Below are 23348 nucleotides of genomic sequence, written 5' to 3'. Positions count from 1 at the left end.
CGAGGCTCCTCTGTCCATGGGATACTCCAGGCAAGAACACTGGAGTGGATTTCCATTCCCTTCTTGAGGGGATCTCCTCCACCCAGGGATCTAACTCTGGTCTCCTGCATTACAGGCAGATTCTTTACCGTCTGAGCTACGAGGAAAGCTTCATTGCCTTGACACCTGGAGAATATGTAGACAAGAGTGCTACTGCTGTATTCACTATCCTATTTGCTTTAAATAATCAAAAAGAACTGTCATCAGTCTGTTTCATTAAAGCGTTGCCTTACAAGAACTCAGAGGAAACACGTCATTCTGGTTTCGCCTTTGTAGGGAGAGTTTTATGCCCACGGATTGGAGGCAGAGGTAGAAAACAAGTGATCAGGAATCTTTCCTCGTTTCAAAGAAATTTCAGCTTCACAATGATCATTTAACTCATTGGCCAAAGAACTTTTAGTCTCATGACATGGCCCTTTCCAGCTTAGAAAGGAGGCATCCGGTACAATAGCAAACAACTCTTGTGGCATATGGATAAATGCCTCTGTGGAAGTAGGGACCTCATTTCAAGAAAAATAAAGAGCATGCATATTGGTTACAGCAAATTTTGCCTGACAACTCATGTCAGGCGACTCATGTCAGTGAGCTGGTGTGGCATTGCGAGCCCAGTGGCCTGTGTACCACTGTGTGCATGGAGTGTGCCCTGCAGCTGCGACCGGGGGCTACCCTGGCACTCCTGGGTGTGTGTTTGGGGAAGTAGGTGTGGGACACGAGTGCACCCAGTTTTCTGTGTCAAAAGGCTGTGTCCTGACAATGCAGTCTTTGGAGCTGTTGGAACTGAGAATAAAGGCATGAAACTGCCTTTGTCTGGGGGAAGGTGAGGGGAGACTATGGCGATATCAGCTGAGACTTTTTACTGGCATAATTTGCATACAATAAAATGCACTTTTATCAAGAGTACCATACAGTAGGATTTAGTATGTTTCTAATATTGTCCAACCACAATAATGTCATCATACATCAGTTCAGTTCAGTTGTTCAGTCATGTCCGACTCTTTGAGATCCCATGAACCACAGCATGCCAGGCCTCCCCCTAAAAACAAAAACAAAACCCCTTTGTCTGTCAGCAGTTATTCTGTATTCTATCTGTAGCCACAAGCAAACATTACTTTCTGTCTCTATAGATATGGCTATTCTGGACATTTCATATAAATTAAGTCATATAATATACGGCCTTGGACTTCCCTGGCTGTCTAGTAGTTAAGACTCTGGCTTCCACTGCCTGGGGAATGGGTTCCACCCTGGGTCTGGAAACTAAGATCCCCAAATGCTGCACTGTGTGGCAAAAAAAAAAAAAAGAAAGAAAAAAAGAAAGTCTTATTTCTCCCTTCTTTCACTTAACATAATGTTTTCATAGTGCCACCCATGTTGGAAGTTTTATCAGTGCCTTATATGTTTCTGGAGAAGGCAATGGCACCCCACTCCATTACTCTTGCCTGGAAAATCCCATGGATGGAGGAGCCTGGTGGGCTGCAGTCCATGGGGTCCCTAAGAGTCGGACATGACTGAGCGACTTCACTTTCACTTTTCACTTGCATGCATTGGAGAAGGAAATGGCAACCCACTCCAGTGTTCTCGCCTGGAGAATCCCAGGGACGGGGGAGCCTGGTTGGCTACCGTCTATGGGGTCACACAAAGTTGGACACGGCTGAAGTGATGCAGCAGCAGCAGCAGCAGCATACGTTTCTATTGAGAAGTAGTAACATTCCACAGTTTTGTTTACCTTTGATGGAGTTTTGGGTTCTTTCCACATTTTGGCTATTATAAAAAATACTTCTATCAAAAATCTCTTACAAGATGTTTATGTGGGTAAATGGCTTCAAATGTCTTTGGGGTATTTGTAAAAGTGGAAATGCTGGGTATGACATAGTGACGTGTAAGAATTGTGGATTTTGCTATTCAGATGAGTAATGAAATACTTCCGTGCAAAGATATTCAGCAAAATTGGTCTCATGGTCTTGCCTTGATGCAGAGACTGAGAAATTAGGGGAGGACATACAGGTGCATGTTCAGTTCAGTTAAGTCACTCAGTTGTTTCCAACTCTTTGTGACCCCATGGACTGTAGCACGCCAAGCCCATCACCAACTCCTGGAATTTACTCAAACTTATGTCCATTGAGTTGGTGATGCCATCCAACCATCTCATCCTCTGTCGTCCCCTTCTCCTCCCGCCTTCAATCTTTCCCTGCATAAGGGTCTTTTCAAATGAGTCAGTTCTTCTCATCAGGTGGCCAAAGAGTTGGAGTTTCAGCTTCAGCATCAGACCTTTCAATGAATATTCAGGACTGATTTCCTTTAGGATGAACTGCCTGGATCTCCTTGAAGCCCAAAGGACTCTCAAGAGTCTTCTACAACACCACAGTTCAAAAGCATCAATTCTTCGGCATTCAGCTTTCTTTATAGTCCAATTCTCACATCCATACATGACCACTGGAAAAACCATAGCTTTGACTAGATGGACTTTTGTTGGCAAAGTCATGTCTATGCTTTTTAATATGCTGTCTAGGTTGGTCATAACTTTTCTTCCAAGGAGTAAGCGTCTTTTAATTTCATGACAGCATTCACCACCTGCAGTGATTTTGGAGCCCCCCAAAACAAAGTCTGTCACTGTTTCCACTGTTTCCCCATCTATTTGCCATGCAGTGATGGGACTGGATACCATGATCTTAGTTTTCTGAATGTTGAGTTTTAAGCCAAAATTTTCACTCTCCTCTTTCACTTTCATCAAGAGGCTCTTTAGTTCTTCTTCACTTTCTGCCATAAGGGTTGTGTCATCTGCATATCTGAGATTATTGATATTTCTCCCACCAATCTTGATCCAGCTTGTGCTTCGTCCAGTCCAGCATTTCTCATGATGTACTCTACATATAAATTAAATAAGCAGGGTGACAATATACAGGCTTGATGTACTCCTTTTCCAATTTGGAACCAGTCTGTTGTTCCATGTCCAGTTCTAACTGTTGCTCTTGACATGCATACAGATGTCTCAAGAAGCAGGTCAGGTGGTCTGGTATTCCCATCTCTTGAAGAATTTTTTACAGTTTGTTGTGATCCACACAGTCAAAGGCTTTGGCATAGTCAATAAAGCAGAAGTAGATGCTTTTCTGGAACTCTTTAGCTTTTTCAGTGATCCAACGGATGATGGCAATTTGATCTCTGGTTCCTCTGCCTTTTTTAAATCCATCTTGAACATCTGGAAGTTCACGGTTCATATCCTGTTGAAGCCTGGCTAGGAGAATTCAAGCATTACTTTGCTAGCGTGTGAGAGGAGTGCAATTCCACTCCAGTATTCTGGCCTAGAGAATTCCATGGACTTCTTATCACAGACAGAGCAGAAAGTAAATAAATCTATAAGTTGAAAAGCCCTGAGGTACTAAATTTAGCTTCTCATTTGCCTCACTGGGCAGAGTGGCCACGTGGCACATGGAATACTATACTCTCAAGATAAACATCAGAGAAAGTTGACAAATTTGTTCCTAACATCTTTTCCCATTACCTTTCTCTGTTCTTGAGGTATAAATATGAAATTCAGAAATTCTCCTTTCTTATTAAAATTATAGTGGTCATTTAAGACAACTAGCTTATACTTAGGACAGAGGACCCATCCCCCCACTACCCAGCACATTCTGGACTTCTTTTTAAGTAAGAATGATAAACCTCCTACTTCATTTAGTGAAGTCACCCAGTGTGTCCGACTCTTTGCAACCCCATGGACCATAGTTTGCCAGGCTCCTCTGTCCAATACGATTTTCCAGGTGAGAATACTGGAGTGGGTTGCCATTTCCTTCACCAGGGGATCTTCCTGACCCAGGGATCAAACCCAGGTCTCCGCACTGCAGGCAGACTCTTTCCCATCTGAGCCACCAGGGAAGTCCCTAAAAAATTAATATTGGAGTGGGTAGCCTTTCCCTTCTCCAAGGGACCTTCCCAACCCAGTCCTCCTGCATTGCAGGCAGATTCGTCACTAGCTAAGCCACCTGGGAAGCCTTGGTTTTATTTTTTGATAGGAGTATAATGGAAAAACGGAGCCTTTCAGAACCAGAGCTTAAAAATTTGTGGCTTGCGAAAGCTTCAAGAAAACATACCTTTGTTAATGAGTTAGATGTGGACCACACGTTGCCTAAAAATCAGTGTGTGAACAAAGTAAAGCAGGAGAATATATGGCAAATGTTCAGAAAAATTGGTTGAAATGTTACCAGAGTAAGGAATCAGCTGCCACAAATATTACACGTTTTGGATTTTGTTGTTGTTGTTGTTTTTGTTTGGTCATGCCCGAAGGGATCTTACTTCCCTGACCAGGGATCTGACCATCCAACCTACGCCCTCTCCATTGAAAGTGTGGATTCTTATCTACTGGACCGCCCCAGAAGTCCCAGATATTATAGGTTTACTTGACAATTTGATATACTGACTTATGAGAACCTTCTTTGCACTGATAGAGTGCACTCATTTATTCTGTCACTCTAGAATGATTTCAACCATGGAGCAAAATCAATGCACTGTCTTTACGTAGCTCATATTTTACATTGGTAGGTCGCAATAATTAAATACGATAAGATGGTGGGACTCCCCTGTGTTGGTCCAGTGGTTAAGACTCTGCCCTTCCAATGCAGGGGACGTAGCTTCCGTTATTTGTCAGGGAACTAAGATTGCCACGTGCCTCAGAGGGGTCAAAAATAAACATTAAAAATTGTCTTAGAAAAAGATAAGATGGTGATTTGCAGCATGAAACTGTATGGGTACAATGATGGAGCGAGAATTGTAATTTAAACAACTTGTTTACGAAATGCTGATATGATAAGGAGATATTTGAACAAAATCGTTAATTAACTGAAAGAGTCATGAGCCAAAGGATGACATGGCCTCTGAAACCCACGAAAGTAAACAAAACAAAACAATTCTAACCTGGGTAGTAATTTAAATCATTTTATAATTCTGGACTCCAGAATTTAAGAGAATAAATCCGTTTTGTTTTCAAGCAGTTGGTTTGTGGTAATTTGTTAAAACACCAATAGGAAATTTAATGAAATGGTGTATGTAGAAAATCAAAAGGATCTACAAAATATTCACGGGAAGGTATAATTTTCAAGATGTCAGAACACAAAAACAATACACAAAATACATTGAAATTTTGTTGTTGTTTGGTTGCTAATTTGCATCCAGCTCTTTGCAACCCCATGAACTGTAGCCCCCCAGGCTCCTCTGTCCATGGGATTGCTGAGGCAAGAATTGGGTTGTCATTTCTTTTTCCAGGGGATTTCCCCCCCCCAGGGATCAAATCCAAGTCTCTTACAACCTATTGCATTATTAGGCATATTCTTTACCACTAGTGCCACCTGGGAAGCCCCCAAATGCTAATATCTCTATGTAAACATCATGTCAATTGATTGCCGTTTTTTCTATGGATGAAACCTTCCACCTGTAGGGATGTGGGAAAACCTACTTTGTAAGTAGATGTTTAATGACACATTGCCATCAAAATATTGAGAGTAGATATGAAGTTATTAGATAGTTGATAATCTAGTTTTGGTTTCTTTAGGTTTTACATTAAACAGAATATACCTCCCCAATAAATGCCCTCAGAAATATAGCAAAGTTAATATTCTTTAGATGAAAATAAATCCCAATGTCTTCTGAATATCGTATATTTTACAGGCTCTGTTAACCAGATTTGATAGAACTCTCAGCAATAGAACACCAAGATGTAAAATACATTATGGCTTAAGAAGAAAAGGTAAATATTAATTACTCTCAGAGTGAAGATATAATGAACTTCATATTGCATTATATTTACTTATGATTGACTTAATTATATTATGATGTAACCAAGCTTTTCTCAAAAGCATTTGAAGATAATTCAGCGTCTAAGTGTGGAACAGAATAATTATTTTACCAAATAAAGCAGTTCTCATCAAAAGAAAAAAATTTCTCTTATTTCCATTTCTCTGTTTATCTTATCTGTCTTAAATGATGGATGCTAGTTACACATATTGTGGTAATCATTTCACAATATAGGGAAATCAGACTATTTTGCTGTATACCTTAAACTTATACAGTCATGTATGTGATTGCATGAAGAGCTGTTTATATAGCTCTTATATGTCACTGTAGAGTTGGTTTTAAAGAGGGAAATAATTAAAACACATTAGTAAAAAGAGAAACAATAAAATTTAAAACAATTTAAAAAAACATATTGCTCTTTTTAAAGCCATGGTTAATAATCTAAATTATCACTTCCCTTAGTACTCCAGTATCAGATCCCAGATCTTGTCCTTGTCTCTGGAACTGAACAGTGTTTAATTTGGCCTCTGCAGTGAAAGATAGATAGGAGAGAAGCTATTCTTCACTATGAAATAGACCATACAACATAGGGAGAGTTTTGTATTTCTCATACTAGTGTGTAACACAGAGACAAGTTCAGTTCTTGTTTCCTTAAACTGCTTAAATTAATTCTAATTGCACAAAATGTTTCTGCATCCAGCTACTGTCCTATGTCAACTACCCTGGGAGACCCACATTTCCAGAATCCTGAATTGTCTTTAAGCCTCACTGGCAGGGCAGGACAGCAGCCTGCTGGCAAAAACAATACCTTTTATTTAAACCGTTTTCAACTTGTTCAGAGGGAACAAGTTGAAAGTTATGTTACTTTCGGACATAACTGGCCCACAGAAATGCAAACTTTACCTTAAAGTTGTTACTCTCTGCAACTTCAAATAAGCCTGCAAGGACAGGGAGGGAGCTTGAGACCCACCTGCTTTTCCACCACCCCCTTTTCTGCTCTCGGGTAGTCCAGGCTCAGATCTGGACCCCCCCCGCGCCACCGCCCCGTCGCTAGCGCTCCGCCCAGGCCCCGCCCAGGAAGCCACGCCTCTTCGCCTCGCGCATGCGCAGTTCTCTGCAGACCCGGAAACGGAATTCTTGGGACGAAGGTCACTCTGCAGAGCGTAAGTTTCTCTTCGCTAGCTTAAGTCTGTGCTTTGCGGTGCCTTGACTCCATCTTCAGGGTCTTGGAGTCACTGCGGTCTTTAAATTCCCTCTCACGCCCCAACTCGCCATGTAAACCGAGACGTCAGTGGTAAAAGAGTTCGTAAACCGTTTCCCTTCGGGTTTTCAATTTCTCTAGGGCTAGTACCGAAGCCCTTGGCTTTTCTGCCTTCGGACCACGTAGATACCGCCTTTCCACATTTTCCTGCTTGAAACCCTTTACTATTTCTGCCTTCCGCCTCATGTAAAGTCTTCGTCCGCGAGGTGGATTCGCGCCCCCCCAGCCTCGCCCTCTCGGCCGCTGGAGGACGCGCCGGCCGCCCCGCTCCCGGAGAGGCCGCGTCCTTTCCCCGGTGCTGGGATTCTGGAGAGTCCGCCCCGTTCCTGAGACCCCCCTCGCTCGGAGCTCCTCAGTCCTCGCGTCTCCTCAGGCCCGTCCTGCCCTGCAGGGCCCCCCTCCTGGTCAGCCCTAACCCAGGGTAGAGGTGGTGACGTGGTCCGTCTCTGTGACGCCCAGTGTTCTTCGGTCCAGAGTTCCAAACGGTCTTTTTCAGTCCGCGGGCGTCTTATTCAGTCGTCATCCTCGTAAATACAGGGGCGAGGAGGATCAGGAGAAGCAGACAGAGCGACTGAGACAGAAAAATTGAGAAGGATAAAGAATGAGGGAGAACCAGTGGGAACAGACAGGGACTTGTAAATAGTAAAGTGAAAGTGATTACGCCTTGAAAGTAGAAAGTGAATAAAATAGAAAACTAAGTTAAAAATGCCAGATCTCCAGGAATTGGATAGCGACATAGGGAGAGGGACTCTGGATCTACTGGTAGGAGGGTGGCAACAATGATGAGGCCCTTCACACAGAGTCCAGGAGAGGATAAAAGGTGGAACCATAGCCTTCAAAGCATCATGGTGATTGGGAGAGAAGGAGAGGAAAATTATTGATTGCAAGAGCGAAGGGAGAGAGAGCCAGAAGGAAGCATCACCACCTGAGGTGCCCGAGAGTGGGGAGGAAGGGAGTGTAACTGGTAAGGGGTGTAACTGAAGGGCACAGAGGAAGCAGAGAAGGGGGAAGAAAGAGGCAGAAATACATAGAGATGTAGGGCAGACAGAAAGGTTAGAGAAGGAGCATCAAGAGAGGGAATGATTTGCAGAGTGGAGTGAGACAGGTGTGAGAAAACAGGAGGGCAGGAACAGCAAGAAAGTAGAGGGGAACAAAAAGAGAAAGATATAGAAACAGGGAGACAGGATAATAATATGTGGAAACACATAGTGTAGGTAGAAACGATTGTCACACTAAGTGAAGTAAATCAGACAGACACACATGATATCACTTCTTATGTGGAATCTAAAAAAAAATGGTACAATTGAACTTATTTACGAAGCAGAACTAGATTCATAGACACTGAAAACACACTTGTGGTTCCCAAACATGGAAGGAGGAGGAGGGATAAATTAGAAATTTGGGATGAACAGATACACACTACTATATATAGAATAGTTAAACAAGACCTACTGTACAGTGCAGGGAACTATATTCAATATCTTATAATAACGTCCAGTGGAAAATAATCTAAAAACAAATATATTTAGTGAAAAAAAGGATACCCTACGCTATTTGATCTTCAGAGATCTATCAAGCACTGAAAAAAAGTGTTGGAACTGACTTGTTGATCTCTCTGTAGGAGTTGACTGTTCTGAGTCCCTCCTGAGACAGTGTGCAGCAGAGGACTGTTCCACATGGTGGGGTCTTCCGTGTGTGTGTGTGTGTGTTTGGGGCACAGGAAGGGGGTGTGTTGATTTTAAGCATTAAACTGCCTATTTTCACCTTTCAAGATTGACTTCTAAAGACTCAATTAGACTGAGGAAGAAGCCTGGAAGAGCAAAGAAAAGGAGTCAGGAATGGCTGTTTCTCAGGTAAGGTCATATTCTCAGTTGATTCTCAGTCTGTCCTTCCTGAAGTGCCCTTCTCTCGGCTGGATAATCGCGTCTGACTCTGAAGTGTGTTGTCTGACTCCTGTACACGCACACTGACTCAGGGCCTTCCCTCAGGGCCTGTCCTCTCCACTTAGATCCCGTCTCCCCATGACCCTGTGACCTGGCCCTTGTGAGGAGGCTCCCCTGGGCACCGTCCTGGGCAGGGCTTCTCACCCACGGGTTGGAGATGGGGTCTCAGTGCTGTTGGGCAGCAGGGATTGCTTAGGGCCCATCTGGATGTGCTGTCTGCTCTCTGTCACCCAGGGTAAAGAAGCTGCACATGGAAGTCAGGTGTTAATGTGCACTTTTGCCTGGTGCATTTTTGAAAACAGACTAATTACGGCAAATATGTTCTGGCTTTTTATACTGCATTAGAAGCTAATGCAGGTGGCTCAGTGGGTAAAGAATCTCCCTGAAATGCAGGAGATGCAGGCAAACACAAGTTTGATCCCTGGGTTAGGAAGATCCCCTGGAGAAGGAAATGGCAACCCACTCCAGTTTTCTTGCCTGGAGAATCCCATGGACAGAGGAACCTGGCGGGCTACATAGGGTTGCAAAGAGTCAGACACAACTGAAGTGACTGGGCAGAAGCTAAATGGGTACATGGGTGATTTAAAAATCATGATGATTGGGAATGGAATGAAAAGTTCAGAGGTATCAGTGATAGAGTGTTTCATTCCTTTGATTTTAAACTATGAAATCAATCTCTGAAACATGGGGATTCTTAGTCCATTTTCATCATCTCCAGTCCTTGGAGGTTACCTTTTCACCGTGTTGATTGCCTCCTTTGACACATAGAAGTTTCTCATTTTGGTACAGGTGAGGTTCCAGCTCTATACTTTTATCGGTAGATACCCAGTTTCCCAGCACCATTTATTACTGAGACTGTCTTCCTTCTATTCTATGGTCCTGGCACCACTGAAAATGCATTTTGCCTATATGGAAAATCAATTCTGAGCATTCTGTTCTCTTGCAATGCTTCATGTATCTGTGTTTATGCCAGTACCGCACCATCTTGATTACTTTGTAATATGTTTTGAAATCTATAAGGGTTCCTTCCTTTCTTCTTTGGCAATTTGGGATTCTTGGAGATTCCCTATGAATTTTAGCGTAATAACTTACATTTTCTACCAAAATTGGCATTTGACTTTTGATAGGGATTAGATTGAATCTATAAAACACTTTGGGTAATAAGTTCATTTTAAGAATATTTAGTCTTTCAATCCAAGAGTATAGGATGTCAGTTTATTTGTATCTCCTTGTATAACTTTTAGCAATGTTTAATAGTTTTCAGTATACAAGTTTTTCACCTCTGTTGGATTTATTATGAAATGTTGTATCCTTTTGGTGCTTTCGAAATAGGATTCTTTTTAAATTTTCTTTTGACATTGTTCGTTGTGTATATGCTTCCCGGGTACCGCAATCGGTAATGAATCTTCCTGCAATGCGGGAGACCTGGATTTTATCCTTGGATTGGGAAGATCCCCTGGAGAAGGAAATGGCAACCCACTCTAGTATTCTTGCCTGGGAAATCTCATGGACAGAGGAACCTGGTGGGCTATAGTCTATGGGACCACAAGACTCAGAGACAGCTGAGGGACTGAGCACACAGACATCTAAACCACCACTACCATTATGTATAGAAATTTACCTGATTTTTGCACATGGACTTTTGTATCTTGCAACTTTTCTAGAGTTATTTTTTGATGTAGCGGTTTCCTTGTGGAATCTTTACTATTTTTACACATAAAATTTGTCATTTACAAAAAAAGATAATTTTACTTTTTGCAGTTTGGATAAGTTTGATTTCTTTTTCTTGTCTAATGTCTCTGATGAGGGCTTTCTGTACTTCGGTGGACAGTAGTGCAGAAGTGTGTATCCTTGCCTTCTTCCTGATCCGAGAAGGAAAGCCTCCTAGTTGAATGTTTATATATATATATATTTTTAAATTTTGACCAAGCCAAGCCACTTGTGGGATTTTAGTTTCCCGACGAGAGTGTGAACCCAGGGCCATGGCAGTGAAATCACTGAATCCTAACCACTGGACCATCAGGGAACTCCTGTCTTTTCAAGTAATTGTGTGTTTACATGTGTGTGTGTGAGTGCGTGGAAATACAACTCCATGGTTTTAATAAAAACATCATATTTCAAACCCATCTTTACACTTGAAATTATATCTTAAATATAATCCTTGACCTCAAAAAAATTTTTTAGATTATCATGTTAATGGTTTAAATAGCAATAAGATTACTAACATCTTATGTGTCTGTGTGTGAGCCCACATATATGATGATCTTTTATGCTCTTCCATGTTGTTCACCGTGAACTTTCAGATTTTTTCAGCGAACCCTCTGTCAGTGTGCCTTTAATACTTTTTCTCTTATTCAACCGTTTGATTCTTTAGCTTCAATTCCAGAGGCCAACCCTCTGAGTTCTGATATTGCTGTTTAGTTTCATGACCCAAGTCAAGTGTCTCCAAGTGTGTCTGGCACAGTATTCTCCTCTGTAAGATGGGAAGAGATTGTCTCTAATGAACTGTTACGTTTATAGCAATTTCATACATGTAAAAAATTTATTAAGAATGAGATTTGGCATATAGGAAGTGTTCCAACCCTTCGAATCATTGCTCTTGTAATCGTCATAATTGCAGATTTTGACCTTGCTGTAAAGCCATCTCTGAAGATCCCACTGGTGCTGTAGCTCATGTAGAGATTGAATATCACATGGTGTGTAAAACATAATAGATAACATTTCTGCATAGACCACCTGCTATTGAATTTTATTTCTCGGTTGTTTGTTTCCAGAAAAAGTGAGAAACCGACATTGTATGGAGGATATCATAATCTCTATGAAAAGGGATAAGAAATAAAAATTACAGACGCATAATTTGCTCCAGATACCTTTACCTGGATCTGTCAGAATACATACTTCAATTGAATGGATCCTTACTCCTCTCTCCTCTTCTCACTTTGTGCAAAAATAACTCTCTTCATGGCCCTTTGATGAGATGTTTTTGTTTCAGGAACAGTTGACCTTCAAGGATGTTGCTGTAGAATTCTCTCAGGAGGAGTGGGAATGCCTGGACCCTGCTCAGAGGGCCTTTTACATGGATGTGATGGTAGAGACCCTCAGGAACCTGATCTCTGTGGGTGAGGATCACTTTGCTTCAGAAATTGGAGTCTGTCCTTGGGTATCATTGCATTTCCCTTCTGTGCCCCTTGGGAGGCCCTTTTTTGCTTGACTGATCTTAAATCCCTGTTGATTCAGACATGAAAAATTTCATGATGTGGTGTCATGAGTTTAAGCTTAGCTTTTCTGCAAATGATTAATCCATCTCATGGTACATCAGGCATTGTTCCAGAACTTATAAGGCTGAGGGCAAACTTTTAAAATATCAAATTTTCTTTTATTCTGCCCCTGTGCTTTTGCTCCACTACTTCTTGGAAGAAAGCTCATTATCCGAATATTACACTGTTTCCTCTGCATTCAGTAGGAGGCAAGTGGTGGACCAACCTGTGATAAGAGTTTTTCAGACCCACGTTCAATGTCCTCACTCGTCACCTGAACAAAGAGCTAGAAAAGCCCCAGCTCTTCACATTTCATTCTTTTGAGAAGCAGAAATTTCCATTTCTGATCAGAATATTATTTCCATCTTGGAACAAGAGGAACAGCCCTAGCCTGTGAAGAGTGACATGAAAAGAGCAAACCACCGAGAGAATGGGAATGTATCAAAAGTCTGAGCACAGGTCAGGTCTCAGAAGGGCAGAGAGGAAGTGGCCGTATTACTGGTCTTTGGGTAACTCTACCCACGTGGGAGAGTTCTTTTCCGAAAACAGTTTATTGTGAATGCTGAGAGCACATTTTTCTTACTCCTGGGTTATCATTCTGTTCTTCAACATGTAGAGTGTATTCTTTCACCCTCTAGTGGAGCCCCACCAGAAACAAAAGCTACACCCTGCCATCTGGTCCCTGTGAACTAGTTGTTGGTTGACTTTGAGCACCGTGAAGAGGGTTGCTTTAAAAGGGTCTTTTTACCCTCTTTCACTTCTCTCTCTCTCGACTCAATTTCATTGGATGCTCAGTTCTCAGTCTATATAAATAAGAGTTGATGCTTCCAGACTCACTCCCTGGGCTTTTCTCTCTTTCATCCCCATTTGTGTTCTTAAAAGATCTAATCAGAAGATGGGAAGGCATTGATCAAAATGCCTTTTGATCAAAATCAAAACCACATGCTTTTTGATTCCATATGGCACCTTCATGGAGCTGTTGTCTCAAGTCTTCTCCCCTTGTTTAGATTTTGCAGCCATTTCTTCTGTTCTGATTTTTGCCACACACTTCAGGGATGTGTGAGACAGGGAGGTAGATTGGGTCTTGCATAATTTTTACATGACAAAACTACAAAGACAGTGGACAAAGAGATCCTCTTTTTTTTTTATTTCCTAGTTCCTCATGGGGGAAATATGTGTATCTTTCAAGCTCTTGGTTTGGCATCTTGGGTTGAGTGCATGGTTTCATCTCTTCACCAAATCTTGTGTTTTTTCCAATCTTTTATGGATCTTCTATGACTGTACCTAATCAGTATCCATATTCTTCTTCATTTGCATGATTTTACCTTTTGAAACTTGAGGGATTTTGTGTGTATGTGTGATTAAATAAACTTAATAAATAAATAATTAACTTATTGGCTTTCACTAGGCTCTGGGAGAAATAGAAAAATAACTAGCACATTCTTGCCTTCAAGTAGAAAAGTTTATAATCTTGAGTGTGAAACTTGCTTTTGAAATAGATATTCCTAGAGTCTATAATTTTATCCAGTTTCCTTACTGTTTTAATCCACTTGTAGTGGACAGCTCCATATGTACTCTCTGTGGGGTGGATTTACTAACAGAAAATGTTTGATGGAGAATACTTTTCCTTATGTGTTATAATATTTTCCTGCTATGTACTAAGTCACCGCTTGAAGCTACTTAGTAGATTGGTCAGTATGTTGTAGGATACGAGATAGAAAGTATCATGAGAGCCTCACTGATGGGTCTTTCCCCATTTTTTTTTTTTCTTTTCTTGGCTTTGAGTACTGTCACGAAAGCCTATCTCAAGGACACGGTGTCAGTCTTGTTTCCGGATACTAATGACCATCCCCTATGAGCCAGAGGAAATGATGTAGGAGTTTATCCCAGAAAAACTTTATTCACATTCTCCTCTTCCTGATGTCGGACCCCTGCCCTGGAGGGTCTGATGTGGGGCTTCTGTGGGAGAAACTGCGTTATGTAAATATTCTCCAGTTTGTCTGTCACCCACACAAAGTATGAGATTTGATTGTGTCATGGGTCTGCCCCTTCCCTCCTGTGTTGTTGGGGTTCTTTCTTTATGGCTTTAGTTGTAGCAGATATTTTCTGGTAGATTTTGGTCTTTGTCAGTGATGGTCCTTCTGCAGATTATTGTGATTTTGGTGCTCGTGAGAGGAAGTGATCATAGGATACGTCTGCTCCGCCATCTTGGCTGCTGTCTGGTACAGTTATATTCACCTAGATATACAGTCACTGGCTGTGCTCCCACATATGCATATACCTGGTGCTCCATTCATGCCATTTCTCATTCCGGACCTTTCTTCACATGGTCCTTTTATGTGGATGGGAAGACTGTCATTTGCTCGGATGTTTAAATCATCATTTTCATCCCAGTTTCCCCAGCACTCATCATTCCACCTTCCACATCACTCAGTGTAAAAATAGTCCCTCTTTTTCTGTTGTACGACTTGCTTATGACACGACCAAAATCACTATGTGCAGCTGTGAAGACTTAGAAAAACCATTTTCAGGAAGGGTGGCTAAATAACATTATTAGTTACGTGGATGACTTCTTTTGTGTCTCCCTTGGAATATTCTTTTTAAACTCCTGGTATTTGTTTTAATATTTTGTAATCTGTACTGCTGGAGCGAGCAGTCATGCTTTAGAATATGTTGTTATTATTTGGAAGTTTCGGTTCAAATCCTGTGTCTCTGAGTACTTTCTGTATCAGTTGTGGTCATGCATAGAAATCTGCTAGTCAAACCTGTGATTTGAAAACTTGTGTTGATTTACTTCATGCCTTTTAAAATCGAACCTTTTGAAACAAATTAGTGCTCTTTGATGGCTTAGACTCTTGCATGTTTTATAATCATGCTTGAAAAGTTGTTTTTTTAAAAAAAATTATGTATTTATTTTTGGCTGTGCTGACTGTTCATTGCTTCATGTGCTTTTTCTCTGGTTGCGGAGGGCAGGGCCACTCTCTAGCTGCTGTGTGAGACCTTCTCATGTTGTGGCTTCTCTTGCTGTGGAGCAGGGCTCTAGGGTGTGCAAGCTTTAGTAATTGCAGCTTCCAGTCTCTAGAACACAGGTTCAATAGTTGTGGCACACGGACTAGCTGCTCTGAGGAATGTGGGATCTTCCTGGATCAGGGGTGAAGCCCACATCTCCTGCATTGGCAGGTAGATTGTTCACCACTGAGCCACCACGGAAGCCTGAAAAGTAACTTTTTATAAATAGTTATATTAATATTCTGTCATGTTTATTATAATACTATTTTGGATCACATCTTGTATGCTTTTCCTCTCCAGTTTGTGCTAATCAACATTGTGTCTGACCCTAGATGATAAATTTACAAATTGCTCTTTATTACATATCTTATTAGAGCCATTGAACTGGAGAATTTTAAGTGTTCTGTGAAGGCTGGGAATGACTTTATTTATTTGCTGTTAGGTTACATAACTCTACAATATTTTGTTTGTTAATTCTTAATTGTAATTAATATATGATGGTTTTTCTGCTTTTATTATAGAGTACAACTGACATGTACCATTTGTTAATGTTGTAAAATGCATATTCTTGATGGGTACATAGCTCTATAGCAGACATTCAGAAAATTTTTTTGTGAAAAATTGTGTTAACCAATTCTTCCATTTTTATATGCTGTATTTTGTAATTCCATACTACCAGTTAGTTATTCATTAGATACGTTTTTTGGATTATGTACATTACAGTGGATTGTGTGGTCTTTAGCCTTTATTTGTATGACATAGAATACAGAATATATGTACAGTATAATATTTTTTGTCTCCTTATTAGCAAGACCACAGTATATGTATTGTTAATTGGTATGTGCTTTGGTGTCATAGTGGCAAAATATCCTTTGAGAGTTAACCTACATTTGTCTAGTGTGAATGTTTTTGTCACAGGGTGTTAGAACTCAGCGGTCGTCGTTGTTATTGTTCTAAGTTGTGCTCTGACTCTTTGCAACCCTATGGACAGCATGCCGGGCCTTCCTGTCCCTCAGTGTCTCTTGGAGTTTGCCCAAGTTCATGTCTATTGAATCAGTGATGGTATCCAACCATCTCATACTCTCACCTTACATATAATCACTCTTTCTTTAGTAAAGAGTCCTATTCCTTTAGTGTTCCTAAAATTTTTAAGGTCATGATTCGGAAGTTTCATAACCTTATTGGGCATAAGTAGTACTTTTGGTTTGTTTTATTTTATTTTGACTATGCTGTGCAATATCTTAGTTCCATGACTGGGGATCAAACCCATCCCCCTTGCAATGGGAGCACAGAGCCCTAACCACTGGACTGCCAGGCAGTTCCCTACATTTGGTTTAATATCATATATTCAACATTACACTTTTATTCATGAATTGTACTGAATAATACACCTTATGGTTCTTTGTATCTTGTAGATATCTCTCATATACATGTGGTCAAGAAATTACAACCAATAGCAAGCAGTGATAGAGGAGATGCATTCCAAACAGTGACACTGGAAAGACAAGAAAGCCCTGAAGTGAAATATTTTTGCTTCACAGAAATCCAGGAAGATGACTTTGGGTGTCAGTGGAAGAATGATGAAAGAAATTACAAAGGAATGCCTGTAATGAATAAGGAAAATGTAACTCACAGAAGAGATCAACAAGGTAGGTGGAATGCAGGAAAGAAGCCAATTAAAAATAGACTTGTGTTAAACTTTCAAGATGAACTGCATATATTTAAGAAAAATATTTACAAATGTCATGAGTGTGGTAAATCCTTTAATTATGGCTCCTCCCTCAGTAGACACCTTCTAATCCATACAGGAGAGAAGTTATATAAGTGTGGTATATGTGGCAATGTTTTTCGTCTAAAATCACACCTTGTAAGTCATTGGACAACTCACACTCGTGTGAAAACTTACAAATGTGATGAGTGTGGTAAAACCTTTAATCACGGCTCATCCCTCCGTAGACATCAGATAAGGCATACAGGAGAGAAAGTGTATAAATGTGATGTATGTAGCAAAGTCTGTAGTCAAAATTCCTCCCTTAAACGTCATCAAAGAATTCATACTGGAGAGAGACCTTACCGATGCAATGAGTGTGGCAAAACCTTTAATCGTGGCTCTCACCTCTCCACACATGAGGTAATCCATACAGGCATGAAATTATGTAAGTGTGATGTATGTGGCAAAGTCTTTAGTCAAAATTCATGCCTTAGAATTCATCGGAGAATTCACAACGGAGAGAAACCATACAAATGTAATGAGTGTGGTAAGGTCTTCCGTCAAAATTCACATCTTGGAAGACATCAGAGAATTCATACTGGGGAGAAACCTTACAAATGTGATGCGTGTGGCAAGGTCTTTAATCAGTATTCAAATCTTGCAAGTCATCAAAGAATTCATACTGGAGAGAAACCTTATAACTGTAACGTGTGTGGCAAGGTCTTCAGTCAAAATTCAAATCTTGTAAGTCATCAGAGAATTCATACTGGGGAAAAACCTTACAAATGTAATGAGTGTGGCAAATTTTTTAATCAAAGAGCATACCTTACAAAGCATCAGAGAGTTCATATTGAAGAAAAGTCTTACAAATGTAATGAGTGTGGGAAGGTCTTCAGTCGAAATTCAAATCTTGAAAGTCATCAAAGAATTCATACTGGAGAGAAACCTTTCAAATGTAATGAGTGTGGCAGGTTGTTTTCTCAAAAGCCAAACCTTGGAAAGCATCAGAGAATTCACACGGGAGAGAAACCTTACAAATGTCATGAGTGTGGGGAGGTCTTCAGTCGAAATTCACTTTTTGCAGTTCATCAGAGAATACATAATGTAGAGAAGGCTTTCAGCTGTAATGAACTTGAAATGCCTTTACTGAGTTCTCAACCCTCACTAAGTATCAGATAATTTATACATGAAAGAAACTATGTAAGTGTGACATATGTGGGAAGTCTTCATTAAAAACTTACAGTGTACAATTCACTGGAGATTTCATAGTAGGGAGAAGCTAAGCAAATGTCATGAATATGCCAAAGATTTTGTGCCTGCAAGCCTCATTTTCTATCAGATAATCTATAGTGGAGAGAAACCTTACAAATGTACTAAGTATCTCAAAGTCTTCAGTCCAAGTTCATACCTTGAGATCTGCCAGATACTTTATACTAGAGAGAAACCTTTCAAATATAATGAGTGTGGCAAATCCTTCAGTGTCAAGCCTGAGTTACCATCAGGTGACCCATCCTGGTGAGAGACTTTAATAATACAGTGATACGACAAGGCTTTTAGCAGGTATCCACATCTTAGGCTTCATTGGAAAATTCATTCTGGATAGAAACCAGATAAATGTATTTTATTGTGGTCAGGCCTTAAGAGGAGGAATTTATTAATTAACTCATTCTCAAGATTATCTCACAAATGCCATGGATGTGCAACAATAATCTTATTGCTCAGGTAGGACAGTTTTTATTTGTGAGTGACAGACCACCTAGAGAACAGGGACTGAAAGTAGTAGGAGGTTTATCATTCTCTAACAGGAAGTCCAGAGGCTGCCATGTGGGGTGTGATGGGGTCCTCTGCCTCTTCAACCTCCATGAGTACTTAATCTTCACCTTATAGTAACATGACTGCTCTATGACTGAGAAGGCTGAAAGTTGAGGGCAAAAACCCTTTTCACTTTAAGGCTTTTGTGTATTCTCCCTGGGTCACGCTTTTGTGACATGTCTAAGGACTCTGTATCAAGTTCCGGATTCTGAAGTTTTTGTTCTATAGCATTTCCCCTAAATCTCTTATAGTGTAAAGTTCCATAATTTATTTTAGAGCATTGATTAACTTTTTGCCGATGTGTGACAGATGTAAAGTTTAAATGGAGAAATTTTCTTTTGTACTATGAATATTTCATTGACGAGCACACGTGTGGAACAGGCCTTCCTTCACTGAGTTGCCTGGGTACCTTTGTCAAAAAGTAATGGGAAGTACACTTGACCCTTGAACAAGGCAGGGAGTTAGGGTTTAGTCTCCTGAGCAGTTCTAAATCCATGTATAATTTAATACTATCCCGCTATATCCATGGTTCTGCATCCTCAGATTCAGCCGACCTCAGATCCTGTGGTACTGTAATAGTGTTTATTAGAAAAAATGCCCATATAATTGAATCCACACAGCTGAAACCTGTGCTGTTCAAGGGTTAATGTCCTATGTGGTGTGCTCAGTCGTGTCCAACTCTTTGTGACCCCACGGACTGTAGCCCACCAGGCTCCTCTGTCCATGGGGTTTCCCAGGCAAGAACACTGGAGTGGGTTGCCATTTCCTCCTCCAGGGTATCTTCTCCACCCAGGGATTGAAACTGCGTCTCTTGCGTCTCCTGCATTGGCGGGTGGATTCTTTACCCCTGTGCCATCTGGGAAAAATGGAGGGCTATTTCTTGTCTCCTTGTTCTGTTCCATTGGTCTTTGCGTCTGTCATTCCACAAATCCCACACAGTCTTGATTCCTGTCACTATATTAGAAATCTTGAGATCATGTGGGGCGATTCCAACCACTGCAATGGCACCCCACTCCAATACTCTTGCCTGGAAAATCCCGTGGATGGAGGAGCCTGATAGGCTTCAGTCCATGGGGTTGCTAAGAGTCAGACGCGACTGAGCGACTTCACTTTCACTTTTCACTTTCATGCATTGGAGAAGGAAATGGCAACCCACTCCAGTATTCTTGCCTGGAGAATCCCAGGGACAGGGGAGCCTGGTGGGCTGCTGTCTGTGGGGTCGCACAGAGTCGGACACGACTGAAGTGACTTAGCAGCAGCAGCAGCAGCAGCTCTTCTAGTTCTCTCTCTGTTATTTTTAGAATAATCTTGTTTGAATCTACAAAAATCTTGATGGAAAATGCATTAAGCCTGTATGTCAATTTGGAATATTTTAATATCACTTCTATGTTGTGTCTTCCAGTCAATTAATCTGGTATGTTTTATTAACAGTTTGGTGAATATCATATGTTTCCCTCAGATGACCTAAATAGACGATTGTCTTTGATTTCGTTCCTTCCCATTGTAGGTTTTAAGCATAAAAGTCATTATTTTGTTAGATTTACACATTTTTCTTCTTTTTGAGCAAACATTGTATTCTATATTTAATTTCAGTTTCCATTTGTAAATTGCATGCATATAAAATTACAATAGAATTTTGCACATTATGTCCTGACACCTTGCAAATTATACTTTTTTCTAGAAATTTGTATAAATTCTTTTGATTCTCTACGTGCATTGTTTCCTTAAATTTCCTGTTTCTACTGTTAACAAGTTATCACAAACTGAGAGACTTGAAGGAACACAAGTTTATTCTCTTACGGTTCTGGAGATCAGAAATGGAAAATGAGCCAAAGCCCTATGTTCCAGGATGCCAGAAGCCACTTAGATCCTTTGTTTCATGGGTCTCCATTTGTATTTGCATGGCACATACTTTGAATTAATGAATGATTTTATTCAGACATCTTCTTGTTATATGAGCATTTTCTGAACACATTGTTTAATTTAGGGCACCCTGTCACTCCATCTTTGTACATGCACACCTTAATAGTACTTAACACCATCGTATATGATTTAATTATTGGTGACTTTCCCCTATACAATATGCTCTTTGAAGGCAGGGTATTGATTTTATTTCCCGCTAGATATCCAGTGATTGAAACCATTCTCAACTGACAGGTGTGTAAATGAATGCACTTTTATCAGTGCAAAGTGTTCTGTATAGGTAGGCTCATAGAACAGTAAGTCAAATAGTCTGATAAACATGTAATCATATAGTATTTGTGGCACCAAATTCCTTACTCTGTTACATTTCACCCAAGCATTTTGAATGTTTGTCATAAATTCTCACAGTGTGATTTATTCACACATTGTGAATTTTCTCCAACATGTGCTAAACAGATCTAACTCATCAGTGAAGAAATGTCTTCATGAAGTTTTTTTAATCAACAACATTTTTTAAAATTTATTTTTATTTGGAGGATAATTGCTTTACAGTGGTGTGTTGGTTTCTCCCATACGACAACGTGAATCGGCCATAAGTTTACATATGTCCCCTCCTTCTTGAACCTCCCCTACCCCATCCCACCCTCTAGGTGGTCACAGAGCACTGGGGTTGAGCTCCCTATGTTATACAGCAACTTCCCATTAGCTGTCTGTTTTACACGTGTTAATGTATATGTTTCAATGCTACTGTCTCAATTCATTCCACTCTCTCCTTCCCCTGCTATAATACACATTTTCAATTTAGGATTCTTTCAGTAATGCTCCATTCTACACCCATGACAGAACAGTAATTCTGTTTCTTGGGTAGGATAGTTTTTATTCGTGGCTGAGAGGCCACTTGGCAAACAGTAACTGAAAGAAGTAGGTTTATCATTCTCACCAAACAGGAAGCTCCCGAAGATGCCACGTGGGATGTGATGAGTCCTCTGCCTGTTCATCCTCCATAAGCACTTAGTCTTCAGTGTCCTCACAGCAACATGGCTGCTGAATGACCAAGAAGAGTGAAGGTTGAGAGGCAAAACACTTTTCGATTTTAGATTTTGTCTCATTTTCATGAAATAATAATCCTAGTCATTATTTTCTGATATTAGTAGCCATTTGCATTAAATGGCCACCATAATTTTAATAAAAGATGTGAAATTTCTAATTTCATATTTCTCTCTTGAACAAAGAAAAACAAAGGGGGACATTAGGGAGAGATTATATCAAAAGACTTTGTTCTTTATCCTGAGAGTATAATATTCCACATAACATATGATGACTCTGCCTCATGTTTGAATTGCCAAGCAAAACTTTTTAAAGCCCTTATGTTTTCTAAGTCATAGATTTATTTCCTTTCTGCTCTATCGGACTCTAAATACATTTAAATAATTCACATTTGGCAGGGGGGAGGCTATTCTATGTGGCTTGCAGGATCCTAGCTCCCTGACCTGGGATTGAACCTGCACTCTCAGCAGTTAAAGTGCCAATTCCTAACCACTGGACTGCCAATTTTGATATAGTTATTCTGATTCCAGTATCAGGGCAAGGAATCAAAAATCCATTTTGAAATGCTTTTTAACCATGTCATCCTACCTGAATGTGAGAAATATACAGGAGGCTTGTAATTGGGAAATATTCTAACATCACTTCCAAATATATTTTAAGATTAGACTCATATTAATTATATAGTAACTGCTGTGGGGCTTCCCAGGTGTCTCAGTGGCAAAGAATTTGCCTGCCAATGCAGGAAACAGGAGAACTGGGTCTCATGCATTGCAGGTGGGTATTAATTATTTTGATATTTATTTTTATTTATTTATTTGGCTCTGGTGGGTCTTAGTTGTGGCTTGTGGGGCCTAGTTCCCTGACCAGGGATTGAACCTGGGCCACCTGCATTGAGAATGTAGTATCTTAGCCACTGGACCACCAAGGAAGTTTCATTCCTTCATTAATTTAGATATGAAAAGTGATACATTCAAAACAAAATAATATCAAAATGCAAAAACAGTGTGCATATTTGAATCCCTGTCAAGCACTCTCTACCCTTGTTCTTTTCATTGAGTTAACTTCAGTAACACTGTCTGCAGTGTTCTGAAATAAAACTAATTTTCCATAATCTATGGTAGACAACAAAGGGCTTCCTTGGTGGCTCAGTGGTAAGGAATCCACCTGCCAATGCAGGAGATGTGAGCTGAATCCCTGGGTTGGAAAGATTCCCTGGAGAAGGAAATGGCAACTCACTGTAGTTCTTGCCTGGGAAATCCCATGGACAAAGGAGCCTGGTGGGCCTCAGTCCAGGGGTCACAGGAGTAGGACACGACTTAACGACTAAACTACCATCACCACCACCATGGTAGATAACAGCTGTTCCCTTTTAAATTGGAGAGAGGATCTTCTGTGGTCCAGTGGTTAAGACTGTGCCTTCGAATGCCAGTGGTACAGGCTCAATTCCTGGTCAGGGAATTAAGATACCACATGGCATGACGTGCGGCTGAAAACCAAACAAACAACCAAAAAAACCCATTGTTCCCTGCTTTTTTTTTTTCTTCCACATGTAGCCCATCATGAAA

General features: G+C 40.5%; 2 protein-coding genes across 2 annotated transcripts in view; both read left to right on the top strand.

The window, feature by feature from the left end:
• The first annotated feature begins 6943 nt into the window (after positions 1-6943).
• Positions 6944-23348, top strand: part of LOC148774294 (uncharacterized) — a 42256-nt gene continuing 25851 nt past the window's right edge. Inside the window, exons 1-3 of the mRNA XM_088830488.1 lie at positions 6944-6983; positions 8854-8934; positions 16832-16939. The gene's annotated coding sequence lies outside the window, so the exon portion shown is untranslated. The remainder of the gene's footprint in view (positions 6984-8853; positions 8935-16831; positions 16940-23348) is intronic.
• Positions 6945-21655, top strand: LOC129546425 (uncharacterized). The gene is made up of 4 exons (XM_088830489.1): positions 6945-6983; positions 8854-8934; positions 12017-12143; positions 16706-21655. The coding sequence occupies exons 2-4, from the start codon at positions 8920-8922 to the stop codon at positions 18178-18180; spliced, it is 1617 nt and encodes a 538-aa protein (XP_088686615.1). The 5' UTR covers positions 6945-6983; positions 8854-8919; the 3' UTR covers positions 18181-21655.

Source organism: Moschus berezovskii, chromosome 22, assembly GCF_049115385.1.
Source record: "Moschus berezovskii isolate FMDL1 chromosome 22, NW_MosBer_1.0, whole genome shotgun sequence".
NCBI classification, from domain to species: Eukaryota; Metazoa; Chordata; class Mammalia; order Artiodactyla; family Moschidae; genus Moschus; species Moschus berezovskii.
Note: the sequence above shows the minus strand (reverse complement) of the source record. Positions and strands in the feature narration are given on the sequence as shown.

Excerpts from the sequence above, each read along its gene's own strand:
- LOC129546425 (XM_088830489.1), top strand. Across the intron at positions 12,144-16,705 it reads CAGGAACCTGATCTCTGTGG|ATATCTCTCATATACATGTG; the intron begins GTGAGGATCACT and ends TGTATCTTGTAG.